Raw genomic sequence first — 16,405 nt, 5'->3', positions numbered from 1 at the left:
AGCCGTATTAGAAGTTGCTGCTCGAAAAAACTCCACATTTCCTTATTTTGCTGCTTCACAATAAAAAAATTTACATAACAAAATAATGGGGGACTTTTATTTTTAAGACCTTATAGGAATTAAAATATGTTTATTACAGAATTAGAAAAAACACATGCAACAAAAATAACAGGGGGATTTAGCCATCAATCAGCTTGCAACTGAACATGTAGCCCACTTCGTAGAAAATACCGGGACATTATATATCGTGTATTGCTATTCAGCCTGAAAATACCGGGAAGGATTTTTTGTCCATATTGCCCAGCCCTAAACTGCAACTGAATCTAGAAATATTTTTGGTAGACATACACTGAAATTACAGTTTTGTGTGCAGATGTACAGACTAATGAGGAAAGTGTTCATTTCTAACATGTATTTTGTTTTCACTGAGTCCTGCAGTTCTCTCTTACTAAACTTTCCCTCCATGACCTTGAACGTTGTTCTTAATAAGATAAAACCTGCAGCCTGAGGGCAAAGACAGAAGTTTAATTCAGAAGATGTGATGCAGGTTGACACAAGTTGAAGTTACCCTGCAGGAAAATTTCACTTTTCAGTTCAGAGAGAAATGAGACATCACAACGGTTTTTCATTGCTCAGCTGGGCTGGAGAAACAAATCTGTATTTAGACTCTCTTTTCTTCTTCTCTTTACATTCATCACCTCTATATCCAACATGTGTGTTTGTCAAGAGGAGTTAAGTCCTTTTTTTAAAATGAACATTTGGGACATATGGTGATGACTAGTTTGGTTCTGGGCTCTGATTGGGTTATTGATGTCACTCAGATCTGTTGACATTGTTTTAGCAACAGCTTGTTCTATTTTGTTGTTCCGCCCATCGACCATCTGTCAGCCTTCATGTATGATGACTCACACAGACCCATGCAGATTATGGAAATACAGGCTAATATTAGATTTCCATATGACTGTCCACACGGAGAGGATCTGAAGCAGCTTAATGTTGAAATGCTGTCTTAGTCCTGATCCGCTTCTTAAAAGGTTTATTCTGCTGTTTCATCTCTGCACAAGTTTGGAGAGAAAATGAAACTAAGACAAACTCAAACCAGCTGTCAAAATTTAGGAAAAAACCCTCATTGTTTTAGAGAGCTTATTTGTTTTGGAGCTTTTTGGTAATTTCATTGATTATAAAATGAAAATTAGACAAAAAAGAGTGTAACTACTCTTGAGTTTGGACTAGTTATAGTTATTGGGTAATTTATTAGATGGGTGTCAGTAATGGTCTGGTAATTGTGAAAGCTTTTCCTGCAATTAAAGATTGAATTTCATTAGGTTTATAAGCAAAAGTAAAAGTACTCATTATATAGAATTGCCCATTTCAAAGTACATGTTATTATATTACTGGACTATTATTATTGTTGCCTTTGCGCTCCACTGTCTGGCAGGTTACCTCATATCATAGCTGTGCCTGGATTGTGTGACATACTTCTACTGTTATTATACACACATGATTATATGATTATATATTAATATATACTTACAACATATTCAGGGTTCTAAATTAACACCCGCCAACCCGCCAAATGCAGGTTAAAATTCATTTCGGCGGGTGTTAATAAAAACTTACTAGCCAGTTTGGCCAGTGATGCATGTGGCAATCGTGTCGGTCAGAGCCGCTCTACTTAGGCTCTGTTCTTGGTCATTTGTCCCCATGGCAGTACTTCCTATATTTCCCATGAACACTGTGCCGTAATGCTACGTGATGACGTTTCATACGCCCATTGGCTGCACGCATGCCGGTATTTCATGGTACAGTCTGCAGTGCAACCAGCGTGAGAAACGAGCTGAGCAAGATAAGGGAGTTAGCTAAACACAGTGGAGCTAAAGTTAAAGTTAAAGCTAAAGTAATGTTAAACTAAATGCAGCGGTGGTTGGGACAGACTTCTGTGGGCGAGAAGAGGAAGGAGGAAACGAAAAAAATAAAGTTTAACGCCAAATGGCTGACGGGTTGTGAATGGCTTGTGTTTGATCACGAAAGTAACGTCATGTTTGTCAGGATTGCCGCATGAACGCGAAAGAAAAAAACAAAACGAACAATTTCGTGGTGGGAACTAATAATTTTAAAGTCAAGACAGTAAAGGACCATGGGAGTGCCCAAAGTCATCAGGAGAGCCAACGGATTAAAACTGCCAAGACAGGTCGTATCGAAGAGAGCCTTGCTGGGAGAAGCCTCCCTTTATTGAAGACGTCTGAGTTGGAGGAGATGCAGCTACTTTTTCGAAATGCCCATGCCATCGGAAAAAAGGGCAGGCCTTTCACCAACTTTGCATGGATGTGTGAGTAAGTGAATTAACGTTACTATTTACATGTTTCAGAATCAGTGCATTTAATACAATACAGAGTGACGTACATGCTTCCATAGACGCAGTTGGAACTTTACATTTGGAGGTTTCAAAAATAAAAAAATCTCACTGAAATGTACTGTGTTGGAGGCGATAACAGTGGCTTCATTTACACGAAAATTAATTTCAGGGTGGACAGGAAGAAGGGCTTGAAGATAGGAGAGACATACAGAAATGACTACCAGGCAAAAGAGTTCATACACTACATAGCAGAGAATGAGAGAAGAAAGATGAGGGCAAGATTATCAGACGGCAAGTTCATCTTGGTCACGTCAGATGGATCCCTGGACAGTGCAGTGATGGAAGAAGAGATGGTCTACGTCAGGAGTGCCAGTGAGGGGAAGGTCAAAGTTGATTTTGTCGGGGTTAAAGCTGTCTCAAACCCAGATGCTACAAATATAGCTGAAGCTGTGTGCAGTATAATGTCAGCACTAATTAGTGCTCAGTCCATAGGGACTTGGGTTGGGAACCGGAGGGTCGCCTGTTCAAGTCCCCGTCCGGACCAAAAAATATGGAGCGTGGACTGGTAGCTGGAGAGGTGCCAGTTCACCTCCTGGGCACTGCCGAGGTGCCCCTGAGCAAGGCACCGAACCCCCCAACCGCTCAGAGCGCCTGTCATGGGCAGCCCACTCTGACATCTCTCCACTTAGTGCATGTATAGGTCCAGTTTGTGCATGTGTGTGTTCGGACCTGTGTGTAATTGACAACAGAGTGAAAAATTGAATTTCCCCTCAGGGATTAATAAAGTATATAAAATTAAAAATTAAAAATTAATTGGAAGAACAAGCTGGTGGCCCTCACCACAGATGGAGCATCTGTAATGACAGGAGTAAACAATGGTGCAGTTACAAAACTGCATGCAGACAGATGTAATTGTAATTTCATTTTCTTTGTGTATTCTTTATGTTTTCAAATACTTCAGAATGTCTAGACCTCTTAACCTCACACCTAGATACAAAATCCTGCAGGACACGCCAGGTGTGAAACACACCCTAGGGGGTCGGAGCCAATAGCTGCGGCAGACGAAAGAGTTTGAAAACAATGGGTAGGGGCACTGCTCCCTGCCGCAGACAGAAGGGTGTGAAACACACCGTAAGAGGCGTTCCTCAGGTATAAATGTTTAGGCTTTCCTATGTTCGGGGTCTTTCGTCATTCTGACCGCTCGTGTGATGACTGACCTTTTCTTTGCAAAGAAAATAAAAACCTTGTCGGCCGGCAGAAGTCTCTATTTCATTATTCACCAGCAGCAGAGAATTTCCACAACACAGACCATATGTGCTGGGGATCCACTGCATGGCCCATAAGCTCGAGCTCGCCTTTTCAGACGGAATAAGGAAAAAATGTGATGGCCAGGAAAGTTGAGGACCTGTTGAGTGGACTCTACACCTTATATCATAAGAGTGGAGTAAACAGGGCCAGCCTAAAGCCACACTTAAGGGAGCTCCACATGAAGGCTTTGATGCCAACCAGAGAAGGTGGAACCCGGTGGCTACCATATCTCTTCAAAGCACTTGACCATTTTCTCAGGGGATATGCTGGCACTGTACGCCACTTAGAGGAGAAGGTATGTTAATTTATAGCCTACTAAAACCAGCAGTGTAGATGGATAGTTTAATGTTTGCTTTCTTTTTCTCTTCATCAGTTTTAAATGCTGTCTGTGATATAATGCAGTTGTTTTGTTTGTAGTCCCAGGAGGCCACGAACATCAATGTTGTTCTGAGGGCAAAGGCCAAGGGGTTCATGAACATAGCCAAGGATGGTGGAGCGCTCAGGTTTTGCTGCCTTCTCCATGACACCATCTATCAACTGAGCAACCTCTCCAAGTCACTGCAGAGGTCAGTGTCAACCCTGGCTGAAGCTCAGAGCTGCTTGTCCTCCACTCAGGCTGTCATAGAAAAGTACAAGTCAATGTATCTATCATATATCCTACAATTTATGATTTGATTTTAGGTTGTGTTGGTGTGTTTTCACCTCAGTACACACTCACTGCTAGATTTGCTGATGTGAACAGTGGTGTCCTGCAGGCTATGCTGCTGACCAGTTTCCAGTGCTGGCCAGAGGCAGACACGAGTTCAGGTTGGCAATTCAAATGTAATAAACAAATCTTTACGCATTTTATGTTTTAAGACAACTGCTTAACTTTATATTAATGTTTTCCCCATTGTTCTCAGATTTTGGTGATGAAGAGGTAAACAAACTCATCAGTCACTTCCGACCTCTTCTGCTGTCTGCTGCAGTGGATGTGGAGTTGATCCCTGATCAATGGACAGTTCTCAAGACTGAACTGTACACAGCAGGATTCAGCCAAGGTACTTGAAGAATGATGTTTGAGAAAAAAAATCTCATACTGATGTACCTTAACAGTAGCATCTTTAAACAAGTGCTTGAAAAGTTCCCAAGTTTCAGATAAGCTCTATAGAAATGTCTAATATTGTGAGACAGTTTTATTTTGTTTATCACACACACAATCCAAATTTGATGCCATCTTTTAATAACTAAAGTTGCATTTGAAAATGTATAATTTGTTTTGCAAGTGCATAATGCATATTGTCTGTCTGACCCTGCTACAGGAACCTTTGAGAAGACCTGGCCTACTGTGAACAGAATGCTGCGCCATCGGTGTCCTGACGTCCTTAATCTTTTTGATGCTTTCCTCACCATCCCTGCAACTACAGCTGACTGTGAAAGAGGGTTCAGTGTTATGAAGCAGGTAAAGAGTGACTGGCGCTCATGCCTGAAAGGTGAGACCCTCTCTGACCTCCTTAAAACCTAGTTGTGCTCACCTGACATCAAAGACTTTGATCCAAGCAAAGCCATTGACATCTGGCATGCTGACAGTTTGCGCTCACGCAGGCCTCAGTTTGTGCGCAAACACTGAACAAAAGGAACTGAGGGTGGCTCAGATTCAGATGGGGGCTATGATGAAATTAGTTCAGAGAGCTCTGAAGACATTTGATTCAGAAATGAAATGTTGGCACTTTCTGTGTATATTTTGTATGTATTGTACTTTCTGTGGGTTTTTCATGCCAACAATGTTAATAAAATGATCAAATGCATTCAGTGGCACTCATAATCTTTCTTATTTTCACCAGAAAAAATTTGGCTAGTGGAAATTCTGATTGGCTGGTAACTTTAGAAAGTTACCAGCCACATTGGCTGGTGATCAAAAAAGTTAATTTAGAACCCTGAACATATTGTACCACAATAGCCGTAATTATTATTATTATAATATTATTGCCAGGGTTGAAAGTAAGCTGGTACGATCCGGTACTGTGTACCACTTAAAGATTCAGTGGCGGTAAGCAGTACCAGGAAGAGGAGAGAGCAGCTGCCTGTTAAAGCCCACATTGAGAACCAGTCATGGCTGCACTTTAGGCCAGAAAATAGATCTGCAAGCAATATATGCAGTTTTAAACACCACTTTGTCTGTTTATTAATTGCTTTTAGCTCATTCCGAATTGCTTCTATACCGTCCGTGCTGTGTTGAGGTCCATGCTGGATGGAGCCTTGCCCGGACATCTCCCTCTCTCCCCCAGCCCCTCCCCTGGGAGAGAGTCCGGTGGTCTCCTATGAGTCCAGCCTTCGAGACTTGCAATGCTCCGTTAAATGTCATTCAGTTCATCAAAAAAAATATCCCAATTAAAATCAGTAGCATAATAAGCAGATATGTTCCATGTTATTTTGTTTAATTTCAACAACACAGAGAACAGCTTGAACAAGCTGCGTAGAGCTAACAATCAGGGATTTCACTCTCAGCAGTACGTGACCGCGCATGCACGTCTACTTCCGAAACACAGCGGTTGGGGTGCGTTTGATTTATTGTACTGGGACGTTTGATTTTTCCACAACTGGACCACGGATGTCAAAAAACGCCATTTGCACTGGGACAGGACAAACAATAAATGAAACCAACGAAATTCCACACATTCTGTCAGTGTGATTTAAATAGTAAATATTTAAATAGTTTATTGAGTTTATTGCGGATGTTGATCAATGTTTTTTACAACAAAAAATAGGTAAAGAGGAAAAGAGAAAAAGAAAAAAATGACATGCATGGATTTAACTGTTCATTAAGGTTTCATACATGCAAGCACCCTAAACATTAAACAAATATTTTACTATACACGTTGTGAAGTGTTTCTAATTTCTTTCTACCCCATACAGGTACAGTAAAATATTGAAATGTTTTTGTTTTTGTTTGTTTGGTTTTTGACTTTGCTTTTTAAAAATGCATGAAGCGAGGAGAGGTGAACAATATGAAACAATGAAGGTTTTGGTAATAGTACCGGAAAGAATTTAAAACTACTTTCACCCCTTAATGTTGTTGTAAGCTGCTGTCATTACTGTCCGTCTGCATCTCTCTGTGTGTCTCTCTCTCTTTATGTATCATTTTGTCATATGGATTACTGTACATTTTTAATGTTGATCTGTTCTGTACGACATCTACTGCACGTCTGTCCATCCTGGAAGAGGGATCCCTCCTCAGTTGCTCTTCCTGAGGTTTCTACCATTTTNGTAAGCTGCTGTCATTACTGTCCGTCTGCATCTCTCTGTGTGTCTCTCTCTCTTTATGTATCATTTTGTCATATGGATTACTGTACATTTTTAATGTTGATCTGTTCTGTACGACATCTACTGCACGTCTGTCCATCCTGGAAGAGGGATCCCTCCTCAGTTGCTCTTCCTGAGGTTTCTACCATTTTTTTTCCCTGTTAAAGTTTTTTGGGGGCATTTTTCCCTACCTGGGCGTAACTCTTGATACCTGGGCGTAACTCTGGACAATAAACTCAATTTCGATCAGCACACCAGAGACATACAAAAAAGGAGCCAACAAAGACTGTAAGCTACCCGAAAACTCAAAGGACTCTATGTCGCTCCCCATCTACTGCTACTTCTGTACCAAAGCATCATTCAACCAATCCTTCTGTACTGTTCCACATGTTTCTTCACCATGCTTTCTGTCACCAACTGGCCCAAACTGACACGCATCACACACACCGCCTCCAAAATCATTGGTCTTCCCACACCCAACCTCACAGAGTTAAATAACAGGTCCATTACACGCTTTGCAAAATCAATAGAACAGGACACCACACACCCACTCAACCAATACCTCATCCCATTACCCTCAGGGCGCAGGTACTGAAGACTCAAATTTAGGAAAGCTCGACTTGGGAAGAGCCTGATCCCAGCAGCCATAGCTGCACTGAACAAGCGATCCCGTTGACTCAAAGTGTCCACCTCTGTAAATGAACATGTGATGTTTTGTAATGTCTGTGATATGTCTGTGCCTGTGATATTTGTGATCAATCTAAATGTACAGTTAGTGGAAACGAATTTCCCTCTGGGACGAATAAAGTAAGTCTAAAGTCTAAAGTAAAGTCAAGTGAGATATATAATCCCTCCAGCGTGTTCTGGGTCTGCCCCGGGGCCTCCTACCAGTGGGATGTGCTTGGAACACCCCTAATGGGAGGCGTCCAGAGGGATCCTGATCCCTAAGCCATAAGCCCTAACCACCTCAACTGACCCCTTTCGACGTGAAGGAGCAGCAGCTCTACTCTGAGCTCTCTCCGGATGTCCTATTTCGAAGGCTGAGCCCAGCAACCCAACGTAGGAAACTCATTTTGGCCGCTTGTATCTGTGATTTCATTCTTTTCGTCACTACCCAGAGCTCATGACCATAGATGAGGATTGGGACATGGATGGACCAGTAAATCCCTCTTCACCACGACGGTCTGGTGCAGCACCCGCATCACTGCAGAAGCCACACCAAACCGCTGATCCATCTCACGCTCCATTGTACATGATAAATGGACTGCACTTGTATAGCACCTGTCTAGTTTTCCTACCACTCAAAGCCCTTTTCCTCTATGTCACATTAACCCATTCACACATTCACACACACGTTCACATGAAGCTCAGCGTAAGTTCAATCAGGAAGACCTCTCTGTGCTCATTCATTCACAATTCCTTCTTTCTCGCTCTCACTGCTTCCTCCAATCAGCTGCCTCCGGGCGTGCACTCTTCTAGCTGTCCTATCGTAATTAGCCAAGACCTCCAGCAGCCAATCAGGTTGTCACGACGAGATTTTAAATCTGTTCTCCCCTCTGCCGCTTTCAGCTGTCATTCTAGGCAGAATCGCGCAGACAATTGCTCACCTTACCTTTTTCCTGCAGCCTATTGCTGATTGTACAGCCTCGTGTGTTTCCTCAGCAGCAGCAGAATTATCTCTCATTCGTCAAGTCCTCCAGTTCAGGCTATTTCACCTGTCTATAAGTCATATTGTCAACGCACTCTCCTGCCTCCGTTTCCTTCTTCAGTCTCGAGCTCAGTGTCGCGTACGGATTCAAGATGTGGGCCCAAACTACACGCACATGATTTGTTTCTCCGGGACACGTTACGTACACCCGGATCGCCACACGCCGTCCCCCGTTACTCCGGCCAAGCTTCCACGCACACCTTGCTTCAGTCCCTGGACATGCTTCACCTCCGCCTCATCATCGTCATCATCAACACGCGCCTCCTCACGCCAGGGCCACACTGCCTGTGAAGCACAGCGCACCGAAATTCTCGTGTGAGCCAGAGCACTTCCGTTCACATCAGACGCGCATTTCTCCGCGCCGGTCGACAAGCGATTCTGCTCCCAGCTGTTGTTTTTCCATCATGGGTAACTGCCCGGCTTGACACATTCGCTCGCGGCTCGTGCAGAAAATAGACCAGACGCCGAAATGATCGCTGCAGGGCCGGCGGTGGAGCTGCGCGGCGCGGCCGGTGTGGATGACACAATCGGTTAACATGGGCGCTGAAAGGAAACTGGCTTCACTTCTTGGCACTTCGAGGCGCTTCCGCGGGTGGTGTGGCCCTGGCGTCATGCAGCGGCAACCACTCTCAGCCAGCCGGTCTCCAATCCCAGCTGGCGTCCACCCCGAACCAGCGCTTCATTCTGTCTCCAGCCTCTCCAAACCCGGAGCTCCAGAATCCCTCATGGCAAGAGAGCCGGCACTGTTTAAGTTAAGTGTGTCTCATATGTTCAGCTTACTACTCCATTCAGTGCTGCACACAATATTGTCACTGCATCATTAATATGAAGTATTTTATTTAATTCTCTCATCACCCCGTTTAAATGGGAAAACAATTACCGTAATGCTGTTATAGCGGCGGGCCTCGATTTTCGGCTCACTGGGTTTCTTCAAAGTGAGTATATTAAGCAGGCACACTATGCCCTCCGTTCTCAATGGTATTCGCTTTAAGCTAAGCGATTTTTCCTCTTCGTCTTCATTCATAAAATAAATAAACTCACGTGCGCATCATGCCGCTATCTTACCACACTTCCTGTATCATTTCAATCTAAGCCCTTCGGCGATTTTCCATTGGGGTTGTGCAGGTTTTTCAGGTGACCGAGAATATACTTCTAGCACAATCAATTAAATACGCCTCATTGCAGCACTCATATTTATTTGCATTCCCTTTCTTTCAGGAAACACAGCGTAGTTTGCATACGTGTCATCAGCATGCACGTGCTCTCACAACAGCCGTTTCATCAGGTGGCATTAAAAAAAAAAAAAAATACTCAAAGGATAAGTATGGCGGCCTCTATTGCAGTACCATTCCTCCATCTGCCTGATTCTTGTCATTTATCTTATTTAAAACTCGGCCGCCTGGATCATCACCTGTATCTAATTATCTGTAAATTGGCATATTCACTCTATCTGGGCACTGTGCTCTAGCCTATATTTGTTCCTATGTTGTTTCGTTTTAATGATGCCTTACTGATCTTTTCTTCCATGCTCTGTAGGTGACCTTGGGTGTCCTGAAGGCGCCTCTAAATACAATGTATTATTATTATTATTATTATTATGATTATTATTATTATGATTATTATTATTATCATCATTATATGGACAGTAATAGGCTACAGAAGCAGCCATTGGCACGTCTCGGGCTCCCTCCACCATTATCATGCACATTAAAAAAGGGTCAGTAAGTCTGCTCCTGCAAGGCTTTTATTTAGTGAGATTTATTTCACCTAGTAGTGACAGTGTTTTGAACCACCATTCTGACACTCATCGTGGTCTTGACGGCTGGGGCTCAATCATCTGGTTCGCTCTATTCTATTCTATTAAGAGGTCCTCGCAAGCAGCCCCTTCCTGGCGGCACTCTAGGCGTTTTCTCAATCCTTGTGCTATTTTAATTGTCATGTTTCCAGTCTGTCTGTAGTTCAGTGGCATGCACACTGATCAGTTCTGGTAATCACAGTTCCCAGTTGTAAATGGTCTAACTTAATTCGAGCTGCCCTTCATAATTATATCCATCACAGATTCACCATTCACGATGTCATCCATGAATCGGGCCCGGAACATGCCTCAATCCCTGTCATGCAGAGCAGTATGCAGGGCAGCCTCTAATCAGCCCAATCTTTTCCTGTTTTCACGCACTTTAAGGTCATGTATAGTAGTCATCAACTCATTTGAGCTCAGCAAGTAGCTGTGTGATCGCCCCCTCATGCACATGGCATCATTGCGCCATGACACTCCGTTCGTATTTAGCAGTGATCCAGAGCATCATTCGTCGACTGCCTGCAGGGGAAATGTAGCCGGTCAGCATTTACTCGAAGATGCCCATGCAATCTCTAATCCTTTTAGTGACACTTGTCCAGTTCAGTGGCAGGGCTTTTATCATAGGACCATTACATCTAATTTGGCAATAATCTCGATCCACTTATTGTTGAGATAGATGCATTTAGCTTTGTATTTCCCAATCAGTTTGGAAATATCATTAAGGCCGAGCAATATAGGGAGGAAGAAAATAAATAAATAAATTAATCTCTTAAAAAATAAATAAATAAATAGATCTAATAATATACACAGACAGGGATCTTATCCTCTTTTGAAAACTTGCAGCACTCCTCAAACACTCTTTCAGCAGCGGGCCCCTTGGAGGCTGCTAAGCATGATTGGTTCAAGACACACCTGCAACACGCATTGGTTATGGCTAAGTGACGACGATTTCAATTGCAAGTACTCAGTCAGCTTTACTATCACTTGCAGCATTGTCAGACATAGCCGGTCTTTTCTGGACACATTTTCCCTACAAATGCATCATGCTAATGTTTTAGCTAAGCTATGGCATTTTAAATTGCATAAAGTAGCCTTGCGGCTAGCAGACTCTCCCCTACTCACGCTAAGCCAGGCAATCAGAAACACTTAACTATGTCAGTTCTACCAAATAAAACCAGTAGCATGGCCACCTGACCTTTTTCAAGCTGTTCTGGCCATTGGTGATCCTATGTCAATCATCATAATTCCAACTGCCACGATAATTGCCAGGGCAGAATTTTGAGTGGGTAGCAAGTACCCACTGGTTTTTGGGGGGAGCTAGGTATGGCTCCATTTTAGCTCCGATTCATAAATCAAATTTCTGCTCTCCAAATTCTCACAAAGTCATTCAAATAGCTGGTGGTGGTCTTCCGTAGTTTTCTCATCCGCTACGTTCAATCAAATCCCAGTTACCCACCTTCATATTCGATGGAGTCACAGTCATGCATCAGCCATTCGCTATCTCTGTTTGGTTTTCATATTGCTATCGCATCATTGCTGACCTGAAATTTGGTTGTTGTTCAGTCTTATTTTCCTTGCACTCGTTTATATGTTTCCAATTCCGTCTGCCTCAGTTCGGTTAGGATGGCTGTCATTACCACACGTTCCCTCAATACCCATGCTCTACGCGTGTCATGCCGTTGCTCAGTCATCCATGGCCCTCTAACTACATGCTGCATGCACGAACACCCGCTAATCCGCTAACTGCTCACTTATCGTTTTGTTGGGAATCAGCACATATTCTGCCCTACAAAGCAAAAAGGCAGTAACTATGCAGAGTACAGAACTGAGAAAAATGACTTTTTTTATCCTGTTGTCCAGCCCAAGTAGTTGTAGGTAGATTAATGGACATATGGCAATTTTGTTACTTTATATTAGCTTATTCTTTGTACATATTAATCTTCATATTTGATTTGATGTTTTACCCCTATTTTGCAGTTACTGTATTCTTGCTTTGTATTGCTTACCAAAAATGTGGCACCATACCAAGGAAAAAGGCAGTAACTGCAGATTCTTCAAAAACTATTTTGTCACAACTTGGGCTCTAGTTGTGTTAGATACACTGTATTTGGACTAATTGGAACCATTTGTTTTCCTGAACATGGATATACCAAAGTTTTCCTGAACATGGATATACCAAACCCAAAGTAATTTGACCATTTTAGGCCAATATTTTCCACCTGGAAGCTGTTCTGGTGCTGAAATTTCTACTCAAAGTGTCTCACATTGCTAAGCTGTATCAAGGCCCAAATAGGGACAATTTATTTTGAATAAGACCACATTATTATGTGTGAGTATTAGATTAATGTGTATCTGGGTGTGTTTCTGTATCTGTAATGTATCTGCAATACCGACAACAAATCACATTAACGTTAAAGCGCTGCAAAACAACTTCACTTTGAAGCAATATATAGGCAAGTTAGGCTAACTCCAATCCAACAGAGCAAAACAAAATAATTTTGCATTGGTTTTTCTAAGGCTTTTCAAACTCTTGTGATGATAACTAAGATGAACAAGTTGTTGATTTTATGTGGTGCAGTATATCTGTTTCAGTAGGCTAATAAACACAAAGTACTGAATGAAATGAATAAATGGGACACATATTTCAAATTAGTAAACATTTAATAATAATTTGATTGCAACTAGTCATAGATTACAAAGACAACTCTATAATTATCTAAAAGAATCATTGGATTAGGAAACAACACATAAATTGATGAACACCTAAATTGATTCTCTTTGTAGTAGGCCTATCATGAACATTTGCCAACAATCAATAGTTAACATACAGTATTTAATTCAGATTCAAATACATGCAATTATTTTTATAGCTTTTTTATGTAAACATTAATATGTTAATTCATATTTTACTCAAAGTTTTCCAAATAGATATTTTATTCAAGTTTTAAAAAAAGTCAATAATGTTTACTTCCCCTGAGGTTATTCTTAAATGTCAGTATGACATTGCACTAACAATACCTTTTAATTTGGTCACAAGTTGTGACTCACAACATTACAACATTTAATGTGAACAGCAAGGGAGAGGGGGAGGAATAGAGGATTAGATGGCAAAGGCATCAAAAAAGGAACATTTTAAGGACAATTTTTTTTTTTTTTTTTTACATTAATGTGGGTAGGAAGTGAGTTCCACACAGAGGGGCAACTGAGAAAGCATTCATCCCAGGTCTGGTGCTCTGTCTTAAGGGTTTGCAGGAGGGTGGCATTTACAAACCTGAGGGATTAGGAGGGCACATGGTAGTGGAGAAGGGGGGGACTGATTATTATTGTGGTGTTTGTCAACAGAGAAGGAGTGTGAGATAGTGATCACTGACTTGAGGAGTGTGTTGATGGTGTAGAATACTGCTTCATAAGATGGGACATTTCATATGGTTCTTACTCCTCATCCTCCACAACATTGCTCACAGACAGGGAAGACCAGAACACCCTCCTGTTTGGTGGCATGAGAGGACAAAGATTGTGGATAATGTCTCTCTTCTTGGCCTCCTCAACCCCTCTATCCAGTGGTCGCAAAAGAGTGGGCACCTTCAGCTCGAATCTCTTCAAGAGGAAGTCCAATTCTGTGAAGTTGGTCTCCGTATGGGATTGCTTAAAAAACAGACTCTTGGAGCCACGCCGCACCTGGATCTCCGCCATCTCCCCAAGCTTTGGTGCCTGTGCCTTCTTGACCTTGGTAGTGGAATGGCCATCCCTCCAATCCAGCACATTGGCATTCTCCAGTTTGACCACATCCACTTTCCTGGAGTTGGAGCTTGCCACAACACTGACGAAGTCCTTTAAGTCGTAGACCACACCACCTGGACGGTTCCTCATCTGTTGCTCGACACCATGGTGGAAACTGTCGGCGCTCATAAAAGTGTGTCCCCGCTCAAAGAACTTCAGGGTGATGTCCTCCCGTGAAGTGGTGTCACTGTTGACAAGAGTGACGAGTGAAGGTAGCAGGCACCAGTTTTTATTTTGCGCACTGCAGTTGTCCACCCAGAATATGCTGTGGCGTACATCCCTCTCCTTCTCCAATGCTGTGACGTATGCCGATGCTATTTCTGCTGCACTTCGCCCTGCTGTACCCTCGTGCCACAAGACAGAGATGGTGTTCTTCTTGTTTTTTCTCTTTCCCGCTGAGGCAAATGTCTCATGGTATGCCACGATGCGGCGGGTAAATACAGAGGACTTGACTCCTGGCATGTGTGGCACGAGGGTACAGCAGGGCGAAGTGCAGCAGAAATAGCATCGGCATTATGACCTTCTGGAGGTCCACACTCCTAACTGATGTGTCGTCCGGCCAGTCCCTCTCTGCATCTGCCTGGTAACTGAGGCGGCTCTCCAGGGCAGACTCCTTATGTTTTTGCCACCTTTGGCACTCCGGGCAACATGCGCTTGCATTCTCTCCTGTGTGGCCTTTCTCATGTTCAGCATGTTCCAAACAGTCCTCACACTCCTCCTCCCCAAGTTTGGCGAAGCTGATTTTCTTCTCTTTTACGACCTTCCTGTACGTTTCATACGAGCAGGCGTTTCCTTTATCCAGGTAGTCTGAATGCATCATCTTTATTGTAATGTCATTTGGCAGGTACCGCCGATGTGGGGCATGCTCCCGTCTGTAGTGGCTCACGCAAGGATGGAAGGACTCAATGTGCTCATCAAGGGTCTTCACGTCCAGCTTGTTGACTGCCACCTGCCTTCCTCTCTGGTCCTTGGGTGGAGCCAGTTGCTTGGTGTTCGATTTCCCCATCATGGAAATGACCAGACTGTCATTTTTTGGGTGGTAGCCCAATGTTGAAAGGAAAAACAGCTTGCAGACCTGTCTTGGCCCTCCTTTGTGGTCTTGTAGCTGGTAGATGAATGAGCGGCCACGGCGACTTTCTGGGCCGGTTTTCATTATTTTGGTCTGCAGTGGGGTTACAGAGTGAAACATCCACGATCTTCTTTCTGTGTATGTCATCTCCCAGTATTGACTCCATACCTCCCTCCGTCTTTCCTCTGAAATATGGTCCGCACACCTTCTTCGACACTTGGCACCACATGGCTCCTTCATTGGTGGACGTGATTCTCCCTTCCTCCCTTCCACCTCAGGCTGTGGCCCTGGCTCTCCAGCTTCTTCCACTGGCTCTCCAAGTTCTACTTCAGTCTGTGTCAAAGTCATTATCGGGGTTGGGGTTGGGACATAGTCTGGGTCTGTAATGTCATCATCAAACAGGATAGGCTGTCCACGCTGGCATCCAGGAAAGTGTCCAGGATGGACCACTCCATTTCTTCAGCAGGGGGCAAGTCTTGCTGCCTCTTTGACGGAATATCTTCACATACAGCTTAAATGAAAAGGACAGACTATCAGTGGCATGCATGTAAAACCACAGTAGTGCTCAAAGAAATTAATGTAACACTGCATACAATAATGTCTATAATAGATCTGTCTGTCTGTCTATCTGTCTATCTATATCAAAATAGCATTTACTGCTCAAATAGGCTACATTTAGGTAACATGTTACAGTGTGGTATTCATTTCTCATATAATTAAAGGAGCTGTATGTAAGAATGTGGCCAAAACAGTTAACTGCACTCAAATTCAAAATACTCCCACGAGACGTGTCCGCCCCCCCTCCCCTACAGATTCGAGGTTGCTGGACAGCAGCACGCTGGAGACTGATTTGTTAGCCCACGGGCGGCTGCCGGGGCAGGGCTGCGTCGCCGCGTCCTTGATCTTCGGTTTTCCAGCAGACCATTCGAGCAAGTCCGGCTTCTCTGCTGCTAACGCTGCTGCCGGGATACAGCTGAGGAGGAGCCGGCTGCTAATGCTATGTACCGGGACACTGCTAACGCTGCTGCTGGGATACAGCTGAGGAAGAGCCAGCTGCTAATGCTAAGTACTGGGACACTGCTAATGCTGCTTGCCGTGCTGCTG

General features: G+C 43.4%; 1 protein-coding gene across 4 annotated transcripts; it reads left to right on the top strand.

Annotated features, from left to right (window-relative positions):
• Window positions 1-1,828: 1,828 nt before the first annotated feature.
• Window positions 1,829-5,393, top strand: LOC126383508 (uncharacterized). Of its 4 annotated transcripts, none has more exons than XR_007569156.1 (5): window positions 1,829-2,333; window positions 4,082-4,230; window positions 4,420-4,471; window positions 4,567-4,704; window positions 4,966-5,393. XR_007569156.1 is itself a non-coding variant. In XM_050034037.1 (5 exons), the coding sequence occupies exons 1-5, from the start codon at window positions 2,276-2,278 to the stop codon at window positions 5,166-5,168; spliced, it is 627 nt and encodes a 208-aa protein (XP_049889994.1). In that variant the 5' UTR covers window positions 1,829-2,275; the 3' UTR covers window positions 5,169-5,393. The 4 variants fall into 4 exon arrangements, 2 of the variants coding, with proteins under 2 accessions (XP_049889994.1, XP_049889995.1); XR_007569155.1 differs by having other exon boundaries at window positions 4,346-4,471; XM_050034037.1 differs by having other exon boundaries at window positions 1,829-2,329; window positions 4,389-4,471.
• The last annotated feature ends 11,012 nt before the right edge of the window (window positions 5,394-16,405 follow it).

Source organism: Epinephelus moara, chromosome 22 (assembly GCF_006386435.1).
Source record: "Epinephelus moara isolate mb chromosome 22, YSFRI_EMoa_1.0, whole genome shotgun sequence".
NCBI classification, from domain to species: domain Eukaryota; kingdom Metazoa; phylum Chordata; class Actinopteri; order Perciformes; family Serranidae; genus Epinephelus; species Epinephelus moara.
The sequence above is the reverse complement of the archived record's forward strand: the minus strand, read 5'-3'. Positions and strand labels throughout refer to the sequence as shown.